The 25,499-nt window shown below is 44.6% G+C and overlaps 12 protein-coding genes across 12 annotated transcripts; 6 read left to right on the forward strand and 6 right to left on the reverse strand.

The window, feature by feature from the left end:
• On the forward strand, positions 1–2,477 carry PADG_07349 (uncharacterized protein; the record flags this gene model as incomplete). Its single annotated transcript, XM_010764384.1, has 3 exons — positions 1–1,051; positions 1,462–2,172; positions 2,254–2,477. 3 exons carry the CDS (start codon positions 1–3, stop codon positions 2,475–2,477), a joined length of 1,986 nt encoding a protein of 661 aa, XP_010762686.1.
• A 2,302-nt stretch (positions 2,478–4,779) lies between these two features.
• PADG_12285 (uncharacterized protein) lies at positions 4,780–5,068 on the reverse strand (the record flags this gene model as incomplete). Its single annotated transcript, XM_010764625.1, has 2 exons — positions 4,780–4,824; positions 4,904–5,068. 2 exons carry the CDS (start codon positions 5,066–5,068, stop codon positions 4,780–4,782), a joined length of 210 nt encoding a protein of 69 aa, XP_010762927.1.
• A 4,865-nt stretch (positions 5,069–9,933) lies between these two features.
• Positions 9,934–10,917, reverse strand: PADG_12286 (uncharacterized protein; the record flags this gene model as incomplete). The annotated part of the gene is made up of 2 exons (XM_010764626.1): positions 9,934–10,395; positions 10,882–10,917. 2 exons carry the CDS (start codon positions 10,915–10,917, stop codon positions 9,934–9,936), a joined length of 498 nt encoding a protein of 165 aa, XP_010762928.1.
• Positions 10,918–11,213: 296 nt separating this feature from the next.
• On the reverse strand, positions 11,214–11,912 carry PADG_12287 (uncharacterized protein; the record flags this gene model as incomplete). Its single annotated transcript, XM_010764627.1, has 2 exons — positions 11,214–11,436; positions 11,590–11,912. The coding sequence occupies 2 exons, from the start codon at positions 11,910–11,912 to the stop codon at positions 11,214–11,216; spliced, it is 546 nt and encodes a 181-aa protein (XP_010762929.1).
• Positions 11,913–12,990: 1,078 nt separating this feature from the next.
• Positions 12,991–15,372, forward strand: PADG_07351 (uncharacterized protein; the record flags this gene model as incomplete). The annotated part of the gene is made up of 2 exons (XM_010764385.1): positions 12,991–15,080; positions 15,222–15,372. 2 exons carry the CDS (start codon positions 12,991–12,993, stop codon positions 15,370–15,372), a joined length of 2,241 nt encoding a protein of 746 aa, XP_010762687.1.
• A 1,575-nt stretch (positions 15,373–16,947) lies between these two features.
• On the forward strand, positions 16,948–17,927 carry PADG_07352 (uncharacterized protein; the record flags this gene model as incomplete). The annotated part of the gene is made up of 5 exons (XM_010764386.1): positions 16,948–17,036; positions 17,174–17,387; positions 17,492–17,614; positions 17,682–17,804; positions 17,865–17,927. 5 exons carry the CDS (start codon positions 16,948–16,950, stop codon positions 17,925–17,927), a joined length of 612 nt encoding a protein of 203 aa, XP_010762688.1.
• Positions 17,928–18,119: 192 nt separating this feature from the next.
• PADG_07353 (uncharacterized protein) lies at positions 18,120–19,101 on the reverse strand (the record flags this gene model as incomplete). Its single annotated transcript, XM_010764387.1, has 3 exons — positions 18,120–18,249; positions 18,314–18,566; positions 18,678–19,101. 3 exons carry the CDS (start codon positions 19,099–19,101, stop codon positions 18,120–18,122), a joined length of 807 nt encoding a protein of 268 aa, XP_010762689.1.
• Positions 19,102–20,634: 1,533 nt separating this feature from the next.
• PADG_12288 (uncharacterized protein) lies at positions 20,635–20,904 on the reverse strand (the record flags this gene model as incomplete). Its single annotated transcript, XM_010764628.1, has 1 exon — positions 20,635–20,904. One exon carries the CDS (start codon positions 20,902–20,904, stop codon positions 20,635–20,637), a length of 270 nt encoding a protein of 89 aa, XP_010762930.1.
• Positions 20,905–21,480: 576 nt separating this feature from the next.
• Positions 21,481–22,462, forward strand: PADG_07354 (uncharacterized protein; the record flags this gene model as incomplete). Its single annotated transcript, XM_010764519.1, has 3 exons — positions 21,481–21,703; positions 21,800–22,113; positions 22,265–22,462. The coding sequence occupies 3 exons, from the start codon at positions 21,481–21,483 to the stop codon at positions 22,460–22,462; spliced, it is 735 nt and encodes a 244-aa protein (XP_010762821.1).
• Positions 22,463–23,188: 726 nt separating this feature from the next.
• Positions 23,189–23,484, forward strand: PADG_12289 (uncharacterized protein; the record flags this gene model as incomplete). Its single annotated transcript, XM_010764629.1, has 2 exons — positions 23,189–23,282; positions 23,354–23,484. The coding sequence occupies 2 exons, from the start codon at positions 23,189–23,191 to the stop codon at positions 23,482–23,484; spliced, it is 225 nt and encodes a 74-aa protein (XP_010762931.1).
• A 257-nt stretch (positions 23,485–23,741) lies between these two features.
• On the reverse strand, positions 23,742–24,177 carry PADG_12290 (uncharacterized protein; the record flags this gene model as incomplete). Its single annotated transcript, XM_010764630.1, has 2 exons — positions 23,742–23,964; positions 23,987–24,177. The coding sequence occupies 2 exons, from the start codon at positions 24,175–24,177 to the stop codon at positions 23,742–23,744; spliced, it is 414 nt and encodes a 137-aa protein (XP_010762932.1).
• Positions 24,178–25,048: 871 nt separating this feature from the next.
• Positions 25,049–25,310, forward strand: PADG_12291 (uncharacterized protein; the record flags this gene model as incomplete). Its single annotated transcript, XM_010764631.1, has 2 exons — positions 25,049–25,209; positions 25,259–25,310. 2 exons carry the CDS (start codon positions 25,049–25,051, stop codon positions 25,308–25,310), a joined length of 213 nt encoding a protein of 70 aa, XP_010762933.1.
• Between the last annotated feature and the right edge of the window lie 189 nt (positions 25,311–25,499).

The raw sequence follows: 25,499 nt of genomic DNA on the forward strand, positions 1-25,499 counted from the left end.
ATGGCAGCAACCGCCCAGATGCAACGCCCATATCCTCCTATTTACCATACCCCACAGTCCAATTCTCCAGCCTCCGTCCCCTCTCCCCAAAGTCACGATCCCCATGGCAGAACCTTATACGGGCAACCTCCTCAAATGGCCCAAGGGATGTATGGGTACCCGCAGTTTCCTCCCATGAACCCAATCCATTCAGGCCCTTATGGGCCTCATCCTGCTCATCCACATGCGCAGCTCACATCTCAGCCTCAGCCTCTTCTTGCTGGGCACCAAGGCTCGCCTGGACAATTGCAACATCAACACCAGCAAACACAGCAGCACCCAGTCGCAATCACGAGCAGTCCACGCATGAAGTATGACCCAACCCCGCAGCAACCAACTCCTCCACAAAGAACACCATTAAATTCATCGCACCTACCACCCCCAGTTTCAGGCGGTACTGTTCATTCAGGCCCGGGAGGAAGTAACACGAGTGCTGCCCCCGGCCCAATTCCTGCAACCACTCCACTTGTTGTTAGGCAGGACCAGAATGGAGTTCAGTGGATTGCGTTTGAATATTCGCGCGATCGCGTGAAAATGGAATACACAATTCGGTGTGATGTTGAAAACATCAACATTGAAAACTTGAGCCAGGAGTTCAAGACAGAGAATTGCGTGTATCCGCGCGCATGTTGCTCGAAGGATCAGTACAGAGGGAACCGTCTGGTCTATGAAACCGAATGCAATGCTGTAGGGTGGGCGTTGGCGGAGCTCAATTCCTGTCTGCGTGGCAAGCGAGGACTTATTCAGAGGGCTGTCGACAGTTGGCGGAATAGCAACCAGGACCCACGACTGCGCAGCCGGAGAGTGAGGAGGATGGCGAAGATAAATAACAGGAAATCTGTTTCTTCACAACATCCAAATCACTTGGCGGGGCCACCTTCAGCAGTAGGGGTTCCTGGTAGTGCGGGACTGGCTCCCACCGGAAGTTTAGGTATAGGTGGCCCACAGCTTCATCATCATCATGCGCACCCGTCGGAATCTGGGGCATCTCAGAGCGGAGAGGATGTTAGCGGTATGTTTCACCAGATGTGATGTTTTTCTCTACTTATTAATTTTTTTTTTATATCTGTTTTTATTGATGGCACTTATTATATACTTATGCTGTCCACTACTGTCTTGTTATTTTTATGGCGGGTGGAGGAATCTCATGGCTTTTTTATGTAATATGTTTTGTGAAGAATTGGATGAACGGAACTGCTGATGTGTACCTATGTTACCCGCATTTTTTACTTTTTATTTTTTTTCCCCTTCTTTTCCCTCCTTGACTCTTTATACGGCAAAATGGGAAGGATGAAACCTTTCATCGTGGTATGATTTTTATATGCAGTTTATTCCCGACTCTCGTTCTGGCGAACTTGCCCAGATCAGGTCAGACAGCGTAGGCTAATATCACACCATTCATTTGACATTATCCATATATAGGCAAGCCTGAATACTCGAGCAGTACTCACCGCCCATCACCTCCCCAAAACGCCTATGCCACCTCTGCGCCATTCACAGCGGATAATCGCCCAGCTCAAATATTCCACGGCTATCCAAAATATCCAAGCCAGGCCTCGTCCAACAACCCAACAGGACCTTCCATGCCGCCTCCCCTGCGTGAGACAGGTCTCGATCACCTAGGTCGCCATTCCATCGTCGCCACCTCCCACTCACGCGGAGAAAGCGACGAACGCAATCCCGACAATGCAGCTCTTTTCGGTGATCTTCCGGAGGGAAGTCGTCGGAAATTCATCCTCGTCGAGGATCCGCAACGTGGTTGTAGAGTTCGTGTAAAAGTCATGCTAGACCAGGTGGACATGAAGGAGATCCCGGACTCGTATCGAAAATCCAACTCCGTATTCCCGCGAACTTATTTCCCGGTCCAAAGCCCTTTTGGACGTGGCAACCGTGGTGGAAGATTCATCGATGATGTTGGTGGGTATCATGGAGAGAGCGATGACGATGTGGAGGCGACGGTTGGTCGAACGCTAGTCCCCGTGCCGATGCCGGATGGAGAGGCGAACTTGGCAGTTCCTAAGATTGCGAGGAGAAAACGTGATAAGGAAGTTATGCTGAACGATCTGGGATACCGTATGAGCTGGGGACAGAGCAGAGTCTTCGCAGGGAGGACTCTATTCCTGCAGAGATCTTGTATGTGACTTCCGGTTTCCTTACTTTCTACAGATATAAGAGAAGAACCCGATTTTTACTAATCTTTTCCCCCCATTACAGTGGACGCATACCGCAATAAAATGCGCAGCACGATGACCACCACAGGCCAAGAACTCACCTCTGTCGCACCGCACTTCGAGACCCGCGTTGGAAAACGCAAGTGGCTGGAACGCAACAGGAGGTCTCGAGCTGCTAGAGCCACCAGTGGGGGATTCAGTGGACCCAGCACACCAGCTGTCGCTACGTTATCTTCCACAAGAAATGCGGAGGAGGTGGTGGGTTAGATTTCGATCCCCAGACCGAAAACCATGGAACCAGGAACGGATGTTCCCGCGAACGAATCCATGGAATCTTTTTAGGAGTTCCCACGGAACTATGAAAGCGAGCGGCGGCAGCAACAACAACAACAACAACATTGCATATATTAGATATTATGTATTGTTTTTCCACACAACCGCCCTCCTCATTTAAACCACAAATTTTCTGTCCAGGTGATGAGATAGACAGGAATAGGATATCCAACCTCGAATCTCGATATCCATATACCTCCAATCCGGTCTATCTCTACCTTTTATGTCGAAACCTTGCACTTAAAATCTTTGTTATTATAGGTAAATACTTGTCTTCATTCATTTCTTCTCTTTTTTGTTGTCATATATATGTCGGATACATTGCGGGATTGGGAAATGGGACATTGGTATAAAAAAAAAAAAAAAGAAAGAAAATCATATGGGGATTATACCTAATAGCTGTATATACCCTCTTCTTATTTTATCTCTGATTTTGTGGGGTGAAAATCGAGGAATAGGAAGTGGGATGGATGGGAAATGTAATGGAATATGGGGGTTGCATTTGTATTGCTTGCTTTGCTTTTTGTTTTACTTCTTCTCCTCTTTTAAACTTGTTGCGTGCGCACTTGGCCAATGGGGTGGGTGGACAGGGAAAGAGAAAAATGGATGGGAGAAAATGGTATTTTCCCTTTGCTCTTTGCTTCATTATTTTATGTCTTCTTTTCCTTCTCTTATCTTCTTTCCACACCTTTTCTGACTGTAAATGTTGGTGGGAGTTTGATTTGTTTCGCCCATATTCTCTTCTCTTCTTGTCTGTATTTACTTCTCCTGATGCTTCTCTAGCCTCCACTCTGCCGTTCTGCAAATTGTATCTTTCTTTCTTTTTTTTTTTTTTTTCGTTCCTCTTCTGCTCAATTACGCCTTTTTCAACCTCAGTGTTTTAACACACCTTACCTATTTGGGTTGTTCTATTGTCATTTCTATTAATGATAAATTATATTGTACCATCTTCATCTTCATCTTCCTTCATGTCTTCTATCTCCAAGTTTTTGTTCACAAAGGATTGAAGATTGATAACGGGATCAAGTTCTGAAAACTAAACAGCTGCATTCTACCCCAATCACTTCTTGTATCTCTGACTATACTGGCCTTCATTACCTTGATAAAATTACCAACTTCCTCAGATTACAGAGTTTTGGGCTTGGACATGGAAAATACACAGTGGATCAATATCCTGCTACCTGCTTTCCGCTTCCTAGTCTCTTCTCTTCCTTCACTGCTCCAGCAGGAGGAGTAAAACCTTCACTTACAATTTGCATGCTATGAAGGGAACTGGATCTGATTTCATTTTCATATATGTACTGTCTACTCCGTAGAACAAGCCTTGTTCCGTCTAATTACGGCTTACCATGAACCCAGCACCGTGTTTTGAGCAGTCCATATTTCTGCGCCTCATCGCATTTGTTACCGATCTGGTGTCGGGTAAGCAATTTTCTTGTTATTTCCAAGTATCCTTGACTCTGTAGAAGGCTGTGAGGGGCTAAACAGTCGGTACAGCCACAGACAAGTTCGTGGTCGCTTATGATAGAACTGTCATGAGATTTCTTTTTTCGCCGAAGAAAGGGGAGAATTGTTGGCGTCATGATTGAGAGAAGAACCGTAGCTTCCCGTTTGCCTAACCGGCATCGATGCAACGGTGGTATGGAAATGCGGCGCGTTCTCCAACAGACACGATGCGCCTTCGCAAAAAAAGCACCACCCAATAAGTGGCAGACGTCGCTCTAAAGGCGGGCAACCTTCACGACCTTCATCCTTCTTAGTAGACTGTTTCTAACACCCTTGATATGGATGCGGAATAGGCTTAATTCCCAAAATCGGACGAAGTGTGGCACCCAAAGAATAAAACTGGGGCCTTTTTATCACGAGATTACTATCCTATTCCATCTTCGCTTCACCTTTCGATTAAGGGCACTGTGGCAGGGCGCATCGTGAGGGCGTGAGTAGTAACTACGGGCAGACAACAGATATTTTGATACGGGTTAGCGGGAGAGGAACATGCATCCAATTTCACATTAGGAGGAAATGTCGGAAATAACTACTCGACCATTCGGAGTGGAATAGCAACCGCAGTGTTGGAGACTGCACGCACGGCAAGCCAAGCATGATTTATAACTGAATGTTTTGGTTTTCTGGCAATGGGATGGCAAACTACGAGATCGCCGTACTATTTCAAAATCTCCATCTTCGCCTATGCCTAACATTTAGATTTTCAACTAACTAGTGGTCCATTAATCTTTCAGGCATAGTCATCTTCAAGGCAATCTATACATGCACCTGCAGACTAGGATGTCATATAGCATATATATGTATGGTCTCACTGAGATATATAGCATTCTTAGTCTTGCTTGCTTCGGTCTGACCAAGTCCGGCGGCTCCTTGAGATTTACGTTCGCTGACGCATTCTCGATTTTATTTGAACGGGATTCTCCAGAGACAAAATGATTTTTAGCCACAATATCAGCAATTGGCCATCCTATGCTGCCAGATGCCTTCAGGGTAGCCGCGAAAGGACGGTCCGTCGACATGTGCTCGCAGGGATAGTAAAAGTGTTAGCAACAAAGCTCGAACGCTGGCCCTTGATGAAAGAACGACATAGCAGAGAGTTTCAAAAAAGGATGAAGGTGAACACTCAGAAGAGAGCAAGAAACAAGGACGAGCTCATGTTTAGTAGATATGTCAACAGAGCTTATCTGCCACCATAAAGGCTCTTCACTGTCCATTGGCCAGGGAGAATCAAGTCAGGGTAAGAAAGTCGGCGACACAGAGGCTTGGATCCAGTAGTTAGCCTGTTCGGAAGACTAATTCCCAGAGAAAATGAGCACAAACAGAAACAAATAGCATAACCCTGGCGGTAGACCAAAGAATGCCAGTGTGTTTTGATAATTGGGCCTATTCCAGGTCGTTAAAAGCCCCGTATGCAATAAAACCCGCTCTCTCTTTCACAACCATCCCACTGTTAACCATCCTCTTTGGAAGGGTGGCATTATTACCATCAGAAGAGCACGCAAGAGAGGTTTATACCTGAAGGATAACAATTGGCTTATTGTATGAGGTTCGATATATTTGCCCCAATGCTGTTTAAGGTCATAGATGTATTAGAGCTGCATGCCAGTGCTCATTTAACGAGATTGGCACAGAACAAAAAATAGATATCAAATAAATGCTTGACATTTGGTGTTTCCCAAGGAAATCACGCGCGAATAGCTCTGTCATTTCCCAAACAGAAGTCCGTTCACAGTGACACAACCTGAATAGAGGGCCCTCGAGCGCCCGTAGCCATTATCACTTACGGCCTTTCAATGTATATGTTAAAGTATTTCTGGTGAAGACTTGCATTTTCTGCATCAAGTATATCATCTCACACAATAGTTGAATAGATCCAGGAAAATCTGATATGGATAAATACATATCATAGTATCTTCGGCTCTTTTCTTGCAAGTGTGAGTACACATTCACAGCTGAACCATGAACTCTGCGTTGAAAACATGAAAAATAAAATATAAAATATAAAATCAATCACACATGGCACAGCATGACTTGGCTCAGGAAATGAATTTCTGCATGCAATATTCACCAGCATAATGAACAGGGACTGACTGCATGGTGCAGACCATGGTAAGCATTGTTTAGGGAACCGAGAAAGCCAGCAATCCTAGGTCAGTTATTTATACATGGAGGCCGGAGCATCCGACTTGTCATGACTGACATGTCCAAACTGAAATAGAGTCAAACAATGAAACCAGAGATCATCCTGTTCACAGATTTAGAGAAATGGCCAGCTGGTCTGTCTGCCTTCCAGGGACAGCCGGCAACTGCACTTGTCAGTTTGGGGTGAATATTATTAGCATGGAGATGCATGGACATTCCACCGCATATTGGGCCCTATCCGGTCGTTGGTGCTGAAGGTCAGAGGATCTTTCTATCCAACGTCTTTAATCCCACGCAGGTTCAATGATCATGTTGGTGTGACAGATCTGATGTGAACAAATGTTTTAATCAAATGTTGTCAAACGGCTTTGGTAGCCTGCCAACATGTTTTCTTCTACTCTCACCACTCCTGGTTCGATGTTTGCAGCTGAAGAGATTTCAGCGCGCATGTCCAGTGGTCCGTGGGTTCTTTTCCATCTTCCCTGCGCAAAATAGACATGCAGTCATATTCTCATGATGACAATTTCTCGTGACGAGCAAAATGTTGCTAGAAAATGGAAGCAGGGGATGGCGATACTGGAAGTATCACCATTGAGCATCGATGACCTTACCAGCATGCATATCAAGATAGGCCGCAAGACAGTTGCCAAAATCATGACTAATAATTAAAAGAAACTTCATTATTGATTTCTAACTTCAAGATCTTTTAAGGATATCAAAGCATTAATATAATCCTTCTTCTTTAAAGATCTTAAAAACTTATAAAAGGTCTTGGTATTAAAGCAATAAAAAATACTTTGAGTAAGTTTTAAACTATCTATCTAATAAATTAGCTAAATTTTTATTTTTTAAAGAAAAATAGAATACATTAAATAAATTCGTAAACTTGATTCTATCTTTCTTTTAAATATCTGAAATTTCCAAAAAAGTTTATGAATAATATAAAATTGATTATATTAATGCTTTAACATTCTCAAGAGATCTTGAAGTTAGAATTCAAAATAATGAACTTTCTAAACCTGTTGTTACTATTACTTCCAATACTCAAATCTTTATATCTAAAATAAAATTAAATATTTTAAATAAATTTAATTTAATATATTATTTAGATACATAGTATAATTACTAATTATATTGAATATAAAAATAATTAAGTAGTTATTTAAATTTATTATTAATATTGATAATTGTAACTAAATTAACTAATGTAATTCTCAAGTGAGTAGAACACTCAAGCAAGTAGATCATCAATTCAAAAATATCTTCTCATTTAACTATTTATCCATCTTAACATGCAATTATGCTATCAATTTGCAATAAAAACATTTTAAATTCTCTTAAGAGAGAGAGGAGGCTTGAAATTATGATAAATGTTTTGAAAAATCAAGAAATCTACTCAATTTGTGAAGCTACATATGTATTTAATATATTATTATCTACTATAATTTATCAACTCAATAGTCAGACTGCTTATATGAATCTACATATAAATTCAAATCAAATTAACCCAGGCTGAAGAGAATAGACTAGTTGAATAAATGCTAAATCAAGCTAAAAAAGGATTTCCTCTACAGCTAGTATTTATTGAGAATATAGCTAATTATCTTCTTATTATACAGAATTCCACCACCTTTATCACTATCCTTCCTTCTCCCCTCTTGTGTTGGCAAGAACTGATTGTCAAATCTAGTGGCACACTGTCCTGAGCTTCCGACCCATTACTCTAGACATTATAATCATGACCAGACTAAATATTAGGATATAAAGATTATTCAGACTTGATTTAAGATCTTGAAAAATATAATTACTAAGTATGAGATTCTGTCAGAGAATATATATAACTTTAATGAAATTGACTTTGTAATAAGACTCTATTCTCTTAAAATTATTACTAGCAGTGAGTGCTACAGTCAGACAAAGCTTTTATACTCTGGAAATTAAAAATGAGTAACTGCAATTATATTAGTCAATATATCAGAATGAACTATATTCTCATATATTCAATGTGAATGAGATAAAGATGTAAAAGCAGAATAGATCTATACATTAAATTTGACATACAGTAGATCTAACTGGAAATGAAGCTCAGAATCTTATTATTCCATCTGATACATCTGTTGAATAGATAATTATTCAACTTTGTAAGTCTTTATTATTTGAGTTTGCATGACTTTAATGAGCTCTATAATGCTGTAGTAATTATGACACTCTTAGACATACAAGAATAAGATGTTCTCAATCTAGTGTAAAATAAATTAATTTAATTAAGTGTTGTGATGTTGAGATAATTTGATTAAATATTGCAGATAACATCATATAAAGTATTAGACATACTCTTGATTTGAAATCACTCACTTTGACATGTTGTTTGAACAAGATATTCAAAGTAAGTCTAATCAATGTAGAACTTAATAAGCAATAGATCACTGAATTAAAGAACTTTTTCAATGTCAGTAAATACTGCAGAGCTAAAACAATCTGTCATCAGATTCAAGTAGAGAGAGTCCTCACTATTAAAGATGCTAATAGAAAAATCAAGCAGTATAAGAATAATGAAGCTGAAAAAGAGCAGAATAAAAAGTGACAGAGACTTGAAGTTGATTCTATGAAAATTGATAATAACTCACTCACATCACTGACAGAAGAGGAATTAAATCAATTTAGAGATGACACGCATACTGAGAATGATGTAGATAATCTTTTTATTATAGATTAGCTACTGATTGTTGATATAGAGTGCAATAATAAGGATGTGATTCAAAATTTTTATCATTTCTAATGCGTACGAGCAATTGAATAGGTAGGATAAATCATGTCTGATTCTCTTCTAATAAGATGGGCGGACGCCCTGCTATATATACACACTATAATCACTCTATATGGTAGGAGCGATCGCATAGGATAGGAAATATAGGAAAGATTGGGGCCCCTGAGTGGATTAGGGAGGGGCGAATAGAGAGCGGATACTAATATAGGAAGGGGCGGAAGAATAGGGGCGGAACGCCACAATTTCAGTGTTTTTATCATTTTGGTGTGGTGCGCCCGCACAAGGTGTGGGTTGCGCAGTGGCACGATTAGTTAGTATGATTAATCATGTTATCTTTTATAATTAATTCAAATTGATATATTAATTAGAGAGTAGTTATAATCTTTTATAATTAGTGGATTGAATAACTGACTAATTAACAATTAGATTATACAATCAATCTGTTTATTCTTGGAGTTGAAAATTTTAGAAATAAAATGGAATGCAATCTCCTTATCTCAAATATTCCGGAACCGGGATGGTTCATCCTTCAGGCCGTATTAACTTAGAAATTAGTCTAATCTTGATAGTCTTCTATCAGCTCTATCACTTACAGTCAACGGTCGTGTTAGAGAGACGCTCGACATGTGTTGTAGCATCGGCCCAGACGGGAAGAAAATGGCGTCTTGGAGGAAAATTTCAGATCCAATGTCGCGGTGTTCGGGGTTGCAAAAGGCAGAGTCAAAAAAAAGTACATACGAAAGCTCAGATTCGCTGGTGGTCACCCACCCAACTAACTACCAACCCAGGCTGGCGAGTGGCTTGAGTACGGCTGAGCGTACGGGAAGCGCTATTCCACACCCTATGTTCGTAAAGAGAGAGGGAATATATAGGCAAGGATGATACTATCCCAAGCCAGATAGGAGACAATATTTTGACACCAGCCCCGGGGTAGGCTAGTTATCACACGATCACTGGGTCAACCGAGGTAACAAATTAACTACAATCAACCTTGGAGATTGGAAAGTTGGCCGGAGAGAGCTCTCTGTTCAACAGGTTCAGTAAGGCTCCTTGTTCTGATATTCTTGAACCAACAACGGCTCGTAATCTGCTCCTTTTGGAGATGCGCGTCGGTGTGATTTTGCTCACTGCGAGAACCTCCTCCAGTTGATTCGATCCCGGGTAACTATCGCTTGCTGCATTAGGCAGTCTTCCTGTCGTCGTCCAAGTTCTGAATTCCAGGAGGGATGCCAAAAATGGGCTCTTCGAGAGAATCATTTGCACTGCAAATTCTGTAGCTGAGGCAAACAGGGGTGGTAAAACAGTGGTCGCGAAGATGTGTTCGCGGGTGCATCGAGCCGTTCGCAAGAAAATCCTGGCGTTAACTTGGCCATAAATGATTATATGCGATGCATAAGATCTGAGGAAGTATTTCGCCGCACTTAATACGACTGCTTTCTTAAATAGAGAAATAAGTAAATAAATAAATAAAAGTAAATAATAAAATGAAGTGAAAATAAACACCCGTGGAACCTCTTGTTTTGAGGGTGGAGATCGTGGGAGATTATATTTCTGTCATGGAACGAGATTTGCCATCTGAGGCAAATAAGACTCCTCGGAACCTCATGAACAGAGGACAGATGGGAGACGATCATGAAGCAGATTTTTTTTATCAGTATTGTCCCAGAGCAGACAGTTTATTTGTACATCAGATACTTATTGGCCAGCTTGCCCCCGGCATTTGACAAAAGTTTGCTTGACTTCATTTCTCTACCCCGAGTCTGCACCGAGCACATGTTTAAAACCGATTTTCATGTGAGATTAATCTCACCGTGAACCGAAATAACTAGATGCTTCCATCCTTCAGAATCGTGGAATTTGGAAGACTAAATTGAGACAAAAGATTTAAAAAAAAAAAAAAAAAAAAAAAAAAAAAAAAAAAACTACTAGCCCACTCTGTCGTGGCGCTTTCTCGGCCATAACTACATATTTAATGCATAAATCGTTGATTCAGAGTTACCTTCCCGTTGATACCAGCTGCTCTTAAACATCCCATCAGCAATTCACGGCGCATACAAGCGCGAGACTTCATGCACTCCGCAACGGCCCGGAGCGCAAGGTGATCGACGAGTGCGGCGCCCAAACACTGACGAGCAGCCGTAGTGAGTAGTTACGGAGATCTGTCTGATCTACATGCACTGTGCCATCCACGCAGTTTGCAAGGAGGTAGGCAACTGAATGTTTCATTAATGTTATCAACATTGTTGATGTTATTGTTACTGGGTGCGTCTACTGTTGTGGATGGGGTGTTGTCGCGACCCGGCAGAGACGGTCGTTTGCGTCTTTGCGTATTTGCACAAAAGGTCGTTGCCCGGCGGAGATTTCGATTGCTCGGAGGAGTGGAAGGTCTCGGGGTTGGGCCAGGCGGCGGGATAATAGAGCAGAATCTTTATCGCAGCTCTTATGGAGACGTTATGTTCCAACGGGTAGATCATGTAACTAAATAAGGGTCATGTCGAGAACTCCTTATGTAGAGCGCTACACCCGATATTAAAGATTGAGCTAGCCGAGCGCTTGACAATTGAATCAGCCCTTTGAGCATCGTCTTATGTCGTATTATGTACGGCCAATAATGCTTATTTTGATCTCTACCCACTGGAAATAATACTGATGCGGGGCATCATGCTGATACTGCTGGTGCTGGTGCTGGTGCTGGTGCTGGTGGTGGCTGGGGCAGGGCATCTTCCTCCTCGCGTCTGCTTCAGCCTCCAACGGTTGGAGTCTGATGTTGCATATCCCTGCCCCCATGTGGTAGCTTCGTAGGGGTTCATGTGCTTCTTCATGTGCTTCTTCAGGTGCTCCGTGTGCTGCGGGCGCTGCGTATGTCGCGGCAATCTGCACTCAGCTTGTTCCCAAGCCTGTTTGTTCCAAGGTTCGTTGCTCCCCAGCCACAAGATAAGAGAGAGGTATTGCATCACTACTCTTGAACTAGTCCAACCACAACTCAGCTCCTATCACCAGCCACCAACTGCACACATCAAAGTCCAGTCTGTACAGTACCACCTACCAGGGTGTTTTGATAAGTCGACCGCTTAAAAGCTTTTTGTCTTCGAAGAGCAAAACGCCCTCCGTCCTTTCTTTCTGTGTTTCAAACAGTTCCAGCTCGTGGGTGTACAATTCCATCTATAACGGTCCTTTTCGCTACGGCTGTACATGCTGCCTCGCAATCCACAACCACCATCCTCTCTCTCTCTCTCTCTGTATTATTCCGTTTCTTCCTCCTCCCTGGAGTGACAGATAATAGGGGTTGGGTTCTCTTTGGCTTCTATCTTCGCACTGGTTATATTTGCCGTGGTTGTTATAATTTGGTAACTCCGTTTCGTATAAAAGCTTAAACAACATTTAGTTGGTCCACTGCACAGCCGACAAGATTCCACGGGCGAAGTCAATATCATAATTTACAGTTGCCCTCCAACACCCAGCTGGGATTTTCACGTCATTTCCCTCTTCCCTTCTCTTGTTAAATTCCAGCTACCTTTCCCTAATCTGGTGTTGGGTTGCTCATATACGTGATAATCAGGAAAGAAAACAAAAAAAAGGTGTCTTAGATATATACCTAGTTCTGTCGTTCTACCCTTTTCAACCGCCACCGAGGCTACAGAGGTTCGAGCGAAGCCGTCTTAAAAAAGCTAATTAGGAATTGAGTCTCGCCGAGAAAGTGTCCAGGACCCATTTGTCACCAATTATAGTTCCCGGAGCCCCGAGTTCTCCTATGCAACGCATATTCCGCGATTCTCCCATAGGAGGAAGTCCTGCCATCGGTTTATCATCTCAATACTCTCCCTACAAATCACTCTCTTATCACACTCATTGCAAAGTGGAGTATATAGAGCACCTGGAGCGCCCAGAGCACCGATCAGCGTCATCGTCATCGTCGTCATCTTTCTAAGCTGCATTTTCCCCTCCGTCCAGTATCACCCTTCTTTCGGCTGGTTTGACAACTGGGATTCAAAGGATACCCTTGAAACCTTGAATGGTTGGAGAATTCCACGCATGGCTAATAATGTCTCTGGCTACAATGCTTCCCATGACGAGCCCATAGGTCGAAGCGAGAGGCCGCAACAACACTCATCTCCACCCCATACTCATTCCGACTACCCACAGTCCCATTCACATCTCTCCTCTGCCCGTTCGCATCCTTCTGCCCATCCAGACAGTGCCTTCAATAGACTTCGAATCCAGCGGGCCGGAGAGCACCAAGATCTAAATACCTACCCCGTCCCACCCATGTCCTCTGAGTCTTCCAACTTCGCTGGCCCCCCACCCCCCCTTCACTCTCAGAGAAGGCCCCCAACCGCACAAGACACTAGTTACCCGCGTCTCACACGAACAACTGTGACTGCCACTTCGGGAAGAGATCATTTAGGTCCAGCTGCAGCTGCAGGAGGGATCGCAGGCACCGGCGTTGGATTGGCTCATTCTCCAAATGGACGCCAGCGAAGTGGACTTGACGCCATGAGCGGTGCACATGATGATGGCATGGGCATGGGAAATCCCCAGTACAACTATGGCCCATCTGAGCGTGGTTGGGATGGAAATGGAAATGGACACACAGTAGGCTCAGATTATCCTTACGGCCCCTCAGGTCCGGGTATGCCCCCCACGGGCCCTTCTCGAATGACAGGCGCCAATGACTCTTATTCATCTAACATCGCTTTAGGTGCCGCGATGGATGGTCCTGGACAGACCACTCCCGGTCAAAGAAGCCTTTACTCGAACAATAATGGACATCAACAATGGAACCAATATGGAGGCGCAGGGGGCTTCTACGATGACCCCTATGTAAGACCTCCCCATAGCTCGTGGGGCCCAGTGAAAGCTGAACATATTAACCCCAATGATATCCTTGATGACGGGGACGATGGATTTATGCGCAATCCCCAAAGACGATCGATCCTAAGCCTTGGGAGAAACTCTAGCCATAACAGTCTGCCTGCTGGGGCGGCTCCTGCTGCTCCTGGAGGCGCGATTCTCAAAGGCAATCTGGGACGTGTTCAAGGTCCAAAGCCCGCCACGAGTGATCCCCCTGATTATGATGTCGTTTCTACGGAAAAGAGCGAATGGCTAAATAACCAGAAAAATGGCAACAAGAAACTTAAATGGATTGTTGGCATTATAATTGCCCTGGTAGTGGTTGGTGCTATCGTTGGCGGAGTGGTTGGTGGCGTTTTGAATGCTCAGCAAAACCGCTCAGGTGGAGGCGGTGGTGGGAATACTGCTGACCAGGACCTGGCCAGAAACGGGGACCTCGGAAAGGATTCTGCGGAAATTAAGAACTTGATGGCTATGAACGGTTTGCACAAGGTGTTCCCGGGCATTGACTATACCCCCTGGGGCACACAGTACCCCCTATGCCTCCAATACCCTCCCAGTCAAAATAATGTTACGCGGGACATCGCCGTTCTCTCCAAGTTAACCAACACCGTGCGCCTCTACGGCACAGACTGCAACCAGACTGAGATGGTCCTCCATGCCTTCAACAGATTGGAATTGACGGATATGAAGCTCTGGCTGGGCGTGTGGATCGATAACAATGCCACGACAAATGACCGGCAGATCGAGCAGCTGTACAAAATCATCCAGGACACCAAGGACAAGTCGGTCTTCAAGGGCGTCATTGTCGGCAACGAGGTTCTCTTCCGCGGCAAGGATGGCGCATCGACCTTAAGGACCATACCCTCGTTGAAAAAATACATTGAGAGTGTCAAATCCCGGTTGACAGAATTGAACGTCAACATACCCGTCGCCACGTCCGATCTTGGTGACAACTGGACCTCGGAGCTGGTAAGCGTATCCGATGTAGTCATGGCGAACGTGCATCCGTTCTTCGCGGGCGTGACCGTTGCAGAAGCTGCCGCGTGGACGTGGAATTTCTGGCAGGAGCATAATGTTCCCTTGACCAAGGGCACGAGTAAGCAGCAGATTATCTCTGAAGTTGGCTGGCCCAGTGGGGGAGGCAACAATTGTTCGCCCGACCCGTGCCCGGACAGGACGTCTGGTTCCGTTGCTGGCGTCGAGCAATTGAATCAGTTCATGGAATCTTGGGTGTGTCAGAGCTTGCTAAATGGGACGAATTACTTCTGGTATGAATTCCCCCCTCCCTTTTTTAACCAAAAAGAGAAGAACAAAATACCCAATCTTCCCTTTGCCGTGTTTGGATTCCCCGGTTTGCCATCCTACAACACATCCCTACAGCATTATGTTTAACTATCTCTCCGAAACAGGTTTGAAGCCTTTGACGAGCCCTGGAAAGTGATCCACAACGAGCCAGTCAAGGGAAAGGAATGGGAGGATAAATGGGGTTTGATGGATCCCGGCCGCAATCTGAAGGCCGGTCTGAAAATCCCTGATTGCGGTGGTAAGACCGCTTCATAAATATGGGAGCGAAATTCCACATTCACTTGGTCCTTCCTTTGCATATCTATTCGTTTGTATGCATATATAATTCAGGAGGAGTATTTCTTTTTTTTTAATTTCCCAAAACCAACCGAAAGAAAAAGTTACCCAGTTTCCAACACTTGTATATCCCCTATTTTCTTTTTCTTTTTTCTTTTCTTTTCTTTTCTTTTCTTTTTTTTACCGGCTTAATATACTTGCACAGGCAGAGTTTTCTCTTTCTCCTGTTATTCCAGCTTTCCTCTCCCTTTTCATCCAGGCCGTCTATACAGGAACCATCTCAACGGCTGATGTGTGGGAGAGAAGAACCAGAGGGTCTTAATATGCGGCATGTGTCCCTATTTCTCTTGTCATCTCCACCTTTCTTTTTCCCGTCTTGCTCCTCGTTTGGCAATGCTGTATTCCATTTTTCACCATCTGCTTGTACTGTGGGGATCTGCCGCTAATGTTCTCTCTCTTTCGTAAGTTTAAATAAGCGTGTAGAAAAAACGTTGAAATATGATATAAAACTATACAATCCAGACCCCATAACTTAGCAAACAACATCTTCTTCTCCATTCTCTGAGCTCCCTCGTCCTTCATCACGGGTACATTAATATCTCGTCGACTCCCAGCACGGTCATCCTGGAGCATGTTTGAGCCTCATCGCTGGTTTCCTCTCAATTTGAACATAAACAGTATACGCAGAGCTGGATATTGCCTGTCAAATGAGATCATAAAATCAGGGAGCCAGTTCGCAGCGTTGCCATAACACCACTACCAGCTTTTTCCGCAAAGCCCGGCCTAAAACATATTTCTCTTTTTTTCTTCGCTGAGCCACAAACTCTTAATTTTAAACAAACTGGATTCAGGCGCAACATGCTTAGAAGGTATTAAGACATGCAACCGCCAGCCCGTTCTCCACACTCGAATGTTACAAGTCTCAACTCTAATATCAAGGGCTCAACTTCGGGTATTGGGCGTAGAACTGTTTAGCCGCTGCTCGGGCAGGAGGGCCGCACGTGATAAGCGCAGGCAGATAAGCTGGGCTGCTGCCTTCCAATATTAGAAATTAAAGAAGTTCCAGATCTCGGCACGTGATCCCCAATATTCCAAACTTCGCTACCTTCCTGGAGACTATCTCACTTCTTGCATTACCGTACTAAAGAAAAACGGGCGGAGGGGACTAGCAAGATCCTCTCACCAGAGGAGGAAAAAGAGGGGCAATGTGGAGAGGGTATGAGAGAACCGAAAGAATAAAGTAATAAAATCTCCGTATCTGTCAGCAATCCAGTTTATTGGTAATAACCAAGAATTCCCCTTCACACCACGAGAGAATAGCCTTGTAGGATAACGTCTTGGTGAATAATCCCCCGATTGGTCGCTTACCCCGTTTTGCAAAGGCCGAGGTGTGAAACGATATACAAAGGCGAATAAACTCCAGAGCAGTGATCCCATGGATTCGCAGACTTGACATCAAACGCAAATAAAATAGAGTGGAATTTGTGTTTAAGTCAAAACTTTTGTCAAAGAGATTGAGATTGAGAGAGAGAGCGCCGTATCGGACAACGCAACATGGCTCTGTTTAGGGATATGGCGGGCATTCCGCCCTTGACTGCCTCGACAACCGATAGTGTCCTTATTATCATCGATGCACAAAATGAGTACGAATAGCTTTCCCTCCGTCTCTTCATTTGCTCTCATTATCCGTGAAATCGGACAAGGACGAAGGATTATAAAATCTAGATCTTTTGATTCGTGACCCTAGATTCACAACTCCGGTTTCTAAAACAAAAAATAGATATGCACATGGTGTTTTGAAAGTCAGCAATGTCGACTCGAGCCGGGCAGTCATTAAATCTCTCCTCGAAAAATACCGTGCCACTGCCAAAATCACGGGCAAGCAGAACGTCGTTCATATTGTACATAGGACGCCCGAGGGCGCTCCTGTTTTTACCTCTGGGACTCCGCTGGAGGACGAGTTTGATGAACTGAAGCCTCTGAAGGGTGAAAAGGTTCGTTTCTCTCTTTCCTTCCTCCTATATCACTTTATGAGAAGGAATTGGCCCTAGCAGACTGCGGTGTAGCGCCTGACAAGAAGATACTATCCCGGGCATAGGTTATCACAAAACGATTCCCCAGTTCCTTTGCGGAGACGGATCTTCACGAATACCTGCAGAGTCTTGGCGCAAAGAAGATTGTCCTCGTAGGGTATATGGCGAGTAATCCCACTTTCAAAGAAGTCGACCCATCAAAAGATTGAAGATCGATGGGGCGCTACTGATGTGCATCATCCCGTCAAATTCTAGGCCCACGTTTGTGTTTCTACTACGGCTAGGCGGGCTGGAGAGCTTGCATATGATATCGTAATTGCCCAGGATGGGGTAGGAGATCGTCCCCTTCCTGGATACTCAGGTGAAGAAATTGCCAAGGTACACACATGCGCTTCACCCGCCCCTTGAGTTGGCTTCGGTGCTAATACTGTTGTACAGGTCGCACTGTTAGAATTAGCGGACTTTTTTGGAACGCTGGTATTAAGCCAGGACATCAACTAAGAACCCTGCGTTCACCGTTCGCTGGTTCGAGTTTTCTCGGAATTTCAACGGTGTTAATCAAGGTTGGCCCATCATTCGTGAATACTTGTGCAACCTTGGGGGTCGCAGTTGTTATGTCCGCAAGCCTTCTACATTCAAAATATCCAGCACGTGCAGCCTTCATCATTACGTAAATGCGACGATAGTATCGCGTCAGGTGTCTTCAGATCTCCAAAATAAGCTTGTCATCCAAAAAGCGTTTACATTCGAGTCGAACGGTGGAAGTAGCATTGACCGCCTCGATTTAAGGAATCCTGACAGGACGTCTTCTCTGGTATCAGGTCTAAGTTCACCATGAAGTTAGTTTTATTAAATTGAACAATAATAGCCAGAGATATATATCTTACAGTCGAACGAGGTTTTCACCGTCCAATGGCCCTCCAAAAAACAGGGCGGGGTTCGAAGAGAGCATAACCAAAAGGTGGCTCCTTTCTGCTCCGGGAGAGTAGAGAAAAGTTCCCTCGTTGATCAGGGCAAAGGCCTTGGGGTCCTCAACAACATGGACACCGACGGATTCAAGAAGCTGTTTATCCAACATGTTGAAAACCGGATCCTGGGCGTAACAATCTTTGATGGCATTTGACGGTGTATCTTCCCAGGCTATGAGTCATTGAATATTCTGTCGATCAGTGGTACTCTTTGTAAATTGTAGCCCCCATCAATCAACTCTCGGACAATCCAACGTTTAGACTCGCTGATTGAAAAACGCACCGAAATATTCCAGAATAGTCACCAGTGCAGCCAGCTGGTATAGGGATACAGCCCTGCGATCAACCCAGCCCCCTCTCAGGAAACCACTGGGACTCCCCAGACCGACACAGACACATTTGTCGATTGTCCGTAAAGCGCCTGTACTAAGCGCGGTACCAAGGACTTCCCTCAAGGTCTTCCAGCTCTGTGATTCCTCCCAGACCTTTTTGTGCCATTCAAACTGCTTTTTTAGCGTCTTGAGAGACAAGCCATCAGGGGCTTCGGCGGGTGCTAATACGTCCCGGACGGGGGGTAGGCATGGCTTGTTAGCTGTCGCATGTCGCGTAGTCGTGATGTGAGTCCAGCCGTCGTCATCGTGGACCTGAACTCGCTTTGGCTGGCAAGACCTCCCTTTCCTACGTGCGGAGGATTGGCGCATCTCCATCTATTGATTGACCGGCCATGCAACGAGGTAAATTAATAAAAACGTTGCTGTTCCCACGATACACTTGTGAAAATCCCAAGGTGTTTAAAGCTCATTTACGCTTCAAGGGCTCCATTCATGGAAGATGAATCTGGCTTAGTCAAATGTTAGTTAGTAGCTTAACTATAACTAGTTAAACGAGGACCCCAACTCTAGTGTCCCTCTGTCACACTCGCAGTTCAGTCTTTCTCTTCTTCTTCACTTCATTCCCCTGAGAACAAAAGTGAGCTTATAATTATGAAATCAATTGGGCGCCCTAGGACTAATTAATTGGTAATTCAAGCGACATTCTGTCTCTTTTCTGATACGTGATATTCCAACTCTGGGCATTGAATCTCTGGCGTTAAACACACATCTTCATCTTCAATTTATGACATTTGAGTTCTTCGACGTTATAAATATTGCATGTAGCTACCAGTGCATATTTTATCTTATATTCACTCAATCAAGATTACTTTTGGTTTTCTGATTTCAGTTATGATACCCATTCCAAAATCGAGGATAGGTTAGGACCCCGACCGACAAGAAGACATTCGAGGCGAACCCTTAACGACCAGCAGGGGACGGCATGATTAGCAGAAATGAGCCTGAGGCATGCATCAGATATTCGCTTATTGGTGGATATATTTCATGAAAACGATTCCCATGACTCCTCTGATACTGGTGATCTGGTATTAGAACAGTTGGAGAATCAATAAATTGAAGGAAGAAAAATCAACCGCAGTAAGGGGTTTAATGTGGTCAATGGATGAGAGCCTGTGATATACGTGACCCTCTAGGCTGAAGATATGCTATGATGAAATTAGACCCGCTATCAAGGGATATATGTACAATGTCATAGCATTAATGCATTGAGATAACTTGTTATGATATCCTTCTTGGACTGTCACGTCCACTTCATTGGACACATTTTATGTCAGCGATCGTGTCTAACTTCGCGGTTATCGTCTCGAGCCTCGCGGCTCTCCTCACACAATTCTCCTCCAATCTCCGTGTTTTGGTAGCTTGTTCTGTAAGGCTTCATTCAAGCATAGAGCTCCCGCTGCCATGGAGTGACTCGCTATGAAGCAGCTGGTTTGTGACCAACGACCAAAAGCATGGCAGGCTTTATTAAATAGCGCTTCACAGGTTTGGAACAGATTACTGATCTTGAATGACCTGCTGCTAGTTAACTTACAGCTGCGATGGGGCTCCATACACTCGCTCTCATCTAAGTTGAGCACCACACGAAATTATCTCAATAAAATCGATTCATGGCTCAATCCTCCTCTCGTCGGAAATTTAGGCCCTGGGAAAGCCAAGCTATGGGCGCTAAAGCCCCTCTTCTGCCCTGATCATTCGCCGGCTCACTTCTAGCATTCCCTCTGGATAGTGCGGGCGCTTCTTGAACAAAGCTTAGGACGCATGGAATGCACCAATCAAGTCAGGGTTGAACATGCATCAACAACCTATTCTTCACATCTAGCCATCCAATCAGGCTAGCCAACCTACAGGTCATGTTTCTTCAAAATCGGAAGATCTAGTTGCTAATTTGCGGAAAATGTGACACGGCTTCCTTAGCCTAACCTGCAATCCCAGTTGCTGCAGTTTTAGTGGCCGGTCCAAAGGTTTGACTTGCTGTATCCCACGTCGGGGAACGGGCATGATCCCCCTCCCCGTCGCAGTTTGCATTGCTGCGTTCTGGCTTCGTGATTGGTATCTCGTGAATAATGGTCTTTGGTGACTCCTCAGATTGATTTGCACCATGGCCAACGGCGCATCCATATCGATTGGCTCATATCATGGGGGAAGAGGCGATTGGGAAGGCCCCCTTTGGGAGGCCCATGGGTCGTCAACCCACCCTCGATCTCTTCTCTCTCTTTTGCCCCCTTTTCCCTTCTGTGTTTGATGTATCGTTGGACTGTAATTTGTAGCCCGTCGAACATCCTGCCAAGGGTGGGCTGCATTGTGAACTCTCAACCTCGTCACCTCCCGCTTTCCCCTCTTAAGGCCTGCGCAACCCACCAAACTGGAGTGTTGGTAGTGTCTGATTTTACCAGTTTGACCCTACTACCCTTCGTCGTCGCCGTCGTTGCTGTCACTGTCGCTGTCGTCGTCGTCGTTGTCGTCGGCACAGCCGTTATTGTTTTCGCAACTCATCTGCGCTGATTGACGCGACATTGGTTATTTTGGGAACCAGATTAAAAGTGAAATGGAATAAATCTTTAGAATTTAATTTTTGACCAAGAAACTAGATCAGTGAAGATAGAGTCGCCAAGGGTTTTCCCTTGATCAAAGCGACACTTCTTGGATATTCTACATATCATTTCTCCTTCCCCTTCACATATATCCGAACACAAAATGCGGCGAAATCAGTCGTTAAAGCCCTGGTGGGCAATCCTCCTCATCACCTTCTTCGCTTCGTCAGTCACGGCTCATACTGTCATCACCTATCCCGGATGGAGAGGAAACAACCTCCACTCCACTGGAAACATGAGCTCTTTACAAGGCATGGCTATTGCAAGATCACCAAACAATGAATCGGAATTGCTATATCCTCTAGGGATGCAATGGGCCTATCCATGTCCGTATTGTTTTTCCCCTCATAGCGTCTGGTCCACGGGAAAGTTTCCATGTTTGAATACCAGCGTTCCTAACTAGCGATGTCAAACCCTTTTAGGTGGTGGAATGCCAGTTACACAGAATCGAACGAAATGGCCCGTTAAAGGAGGTGCAATTGCCTTCCAACCTGGCTGGTTTCCTGGCCATAAAACTGCCTTTATCTACATGAATATGGGATTCGGAACTATTGCTCCCAACATGAGCCATCCGATGATTGCCCCATTTCAATTAATCGGACCTACAAAAGAGGAATATCCCGGCACGTTTTGCCTTCGGCAAGTTGCGCCCCCCGCGGGTTTCGAATACAAAGTTGGTGACAATGTGACAATACAAATCATCGAAACTGCCATTCATGGTGCTGCCCTTTATAATGTATGTTGATTTAAAAGACTTTCTTTCGCGTTATCCCTCTCATTTATTATTATTTATTTTATTTATTGTTTTTTTTTTATTTTTTATGTTATAGATATCTGTGGGGACATGAAAACATCTTCTCTGTGTCTAACCGAAATCCGCTTTACAGTGTGTCGATGTTACATTAGCAGAACCCGGCGATGTCGAAGAGGTGACCAGAGAAAATTGCTTCAACTCCTCTGAATTATCCGCCAGATACATTTTTGCCATGGATATCTCAAATACCGCTTCCATCGTTTCATCACCAGGAATGAGTCTCGTTGTCGTTCCATTGCTGCTGGCCGGCTCTTTTGCCCTCCTGTTTTAGAACGGTGCCAAAATATGTGCTCTGTCGTCGTATTTCTATTTTAATTTGATCGTGCCATCTTAACACCCATATCTTTGTGATTAACGTGGAACTCCTTCTTCCTATCACTCTAATTCCGGATAGTTTTACCTTATTCTCCAAGTTGTTTTATACCTCAACCGGCAAAGCGTGTTCGGTAGGCGTTCGTCATGCCGGCTGTTCTCTTTTTATACTGTATCCACCCCAACCCCCTTTCCTTTTGCAATAGGGTGTCATTTGGGTAATTTGGAGGTTATTAGCCAAAAATACAATACAAAACTCAAAACTATTCAAATTCTTTAACCCCTCGCGCAGCTCTTCACCTGTTAAATTCCAAGTGCCCTGCTTACGTCCTTGGAAACATGTCTTGACGTATGGAGCCAGTGTTCATTAGCACTCGACATAACAGTTGACAAGTTCCCTTCTATCTCACTTCGGAAAAACACTCCTGGAATACTCAATCGTAATGCTAGTTATGTCTATAATGGCTTCTGAAGTTCTTAAAGGCCAAAGGCACTAGGGATATTCCACCGAATGGTCCCATGGCAACTTTACAGGCGACATCGAGCTCTGGCATTCCCAACTTTATAGATGAAACATGGTCCACAATATTCCTATCTACTCCATAGAAAGCAAATATGATTGAAATTTTTCTCATAGGCTGAGAGATTGTCTGGCATTAACGTGGATGGGCAGTACACTTTCTCCATGGAGCAAAGTGCCACAACTTCTAAAACTTTACCTACGCCCGGCACACGATTATATGAGATGGTAGCGGGTACCATTCTATGGAAGGTGGAGCGTGATAAAACCATTTGCATGAATGTCATTGTGATAAATATGAAGTTCAAGACATCTAACTTGCGTAGTTAGCAACTAGCATCATCATCACGACGTCACCACCACCACCAACGGAACCTCGAAGATTCGCGCATTTCTTATCCCGAACTACGTATCAATTCCAAGATGTCTTTGGCAACCTGCTCCGACTTCTCCTGGGGTAATTAATTAAATATATAAGGGAGTTAAAAGATTAAAGGTTAATTAAATTACCCAATGCCCCGCACCATCCACAATCGTCAATCCTCGAAAGTGCAGACCTCCTTCCTCGCCATCCTTTCTACGACACCAGGCTCCTGATACGTTCCCCAATCCTGGCGTCCAGAGAAAAATGCGATTGGACACTCTATTTTCTTCCTGGAAAAGATGCCAAAGTCACGGATGCGTGTGGCCCGCGAAACCAAGCCATAAGGTGGGCTGGTCATTCTGAATTTGCTGGTTCGGTTGAGTAGTACCATTTGTGGTGCTTACGGCCCAGCGATGCCAGCTCTGTATGGATATTTGGGGACGAGGGTGGTTTTCCGTCGGCCGTTTCGGTGGTCTGGTCTATTTTATTGTTGAATATTGGAAGACTCGGGACCTTTCTGAACGGGTGACTAATCAGGAACGACCCTTTGGAAGATATCTGGTCGTGCTCGCTGAGACTGCGCCAAAGTCATGTCCTACCAGACACTTGACACTTTTGATATCCCAAGGCGTGAACAAGGACGAGAACGTCGCGGATCAGGTTTTATGCAGGAGAAGCTGTCAAGGTCAACATCTGCGAATTCTCGGGTATCCCAGCCTGTTGTTGTACGGCCATAGCCGCGTTGATCAGGAGCAACAACATGATAGCCTGTGTCCGCTAGTAATGGCATGACTTTCCGCCATGAAAAAAGCCAGCTGGGGGAAGCCATGCAGAAGCACAATTAAAGGCCGGTCTGGCGGGTGTATAGCCGGCTTCGAGGATGTGGAAGGATAAGCCTATTGGGCTGGTAATCAATTTGCGTTGAGGAGACCCCTTTTGGGAGCGGGAGTGGGCGGAGTAGTTGGATCTAAAATTACTTCTTTTATTCTTTTTTTTTTTTGGAGGGCCCAGTTTTGACAGCTGGATTCAGCTAACGCAATCCGTCGCTCTAATATGTTTAAAATGAGGTTCAAAGGATTGGGGCGGAATATGCAGAATATCTTTCTGTTCCGAATTCCAATTCTGGTATTACCACCGTAGTCTTGTGGCATAAACCAACGGCACTGTGAGCCTCGGGGATCATGCTGTAGCTACGTAAGTAACCCCACCTATTGCGTTTTATGTCACGTCAGGTTCCATGTTTATTTTCCGGCCGGTTCCGCTCAGTACCAGACCGATGATTTAACTTATCCATGGATGGGGAGAGAGATTCCTGGAAATTCGATACTCTTTGCTTTCAGTTCATTGGCCCTCGCACATAGCAAGCGAACGTCGCGACGTCCTACGACTTACTTATACTTAACCTCGTTGGTGGTAGTTCTCTGCTCTTCAAAAGGCATAAATACAACACCTTCCGCTCCTTGCGAGCGCTTCTCTTCCTCTGGGCTTCACATCCCTCAAGCGACACTGTCTCTACTCTTTCCGCACGTCTTGTTCACACGGCTTCATTTTCAATCTCTCTGTACTAGTCACTACATCTCTTTACAGTCTCTGCTTCCTCCTGCTATACGGATAGCATGTTTTCCTGATGGACATGCCACTGGAAGTCCTCCGGACGCACCATGGAGTGTCGACGCGACCGGAAGATGATAGACAAGGAGCCCACCCCAGATGAATACCGCGCGAGAGATGCCGTCAGATTGAATCAATTCCAGGTCAGAGGCAAGAAATATGCTGATGCCACATCTACTGCTATAAATCATGTTCAGCACTTCTGGGATCTGTGAGTCCCATGCATATCAGATTCATGATAGAATCTGCTGACATTTAAGAGTGTTGATGCCCGCTCTTAACCTTTCCGCATGTATGGACGAGAACTTCTGAGTCTATGCTGATTGATTTCAACATCACCAAACAGAGCACAATCTGAGTTGAATAGAAATTCCTCCCCCTGCTCTTTAAGAGGGAGACAGGTCAAAGCATGGATGAAGATATGTATTCGAGCGGCGGAGTTTCGGGTTTCAGCTGAAAAGACCAGCTATATTGCGCTAACCCCGATTTGGAAGAGGCTGG

The sequence above is a fragment of the Paracoccidioides brasiliensis genome (genome assembly GCF_000150735.1).
Source record: "Paracoccidioides brasiliensis Pb18 unplaced genomic scaffold supercont2.11, whole genome shotgun sequence".
Classification (NCBI taxonomy): domain Eukaryota; kingdom Fungi; phylum Ascomycota; class Eurotiomycetes; order Onygenales; family Ajellomycetaceae; genus Paracoccidioides; species Paracoccidioides brasiliensis.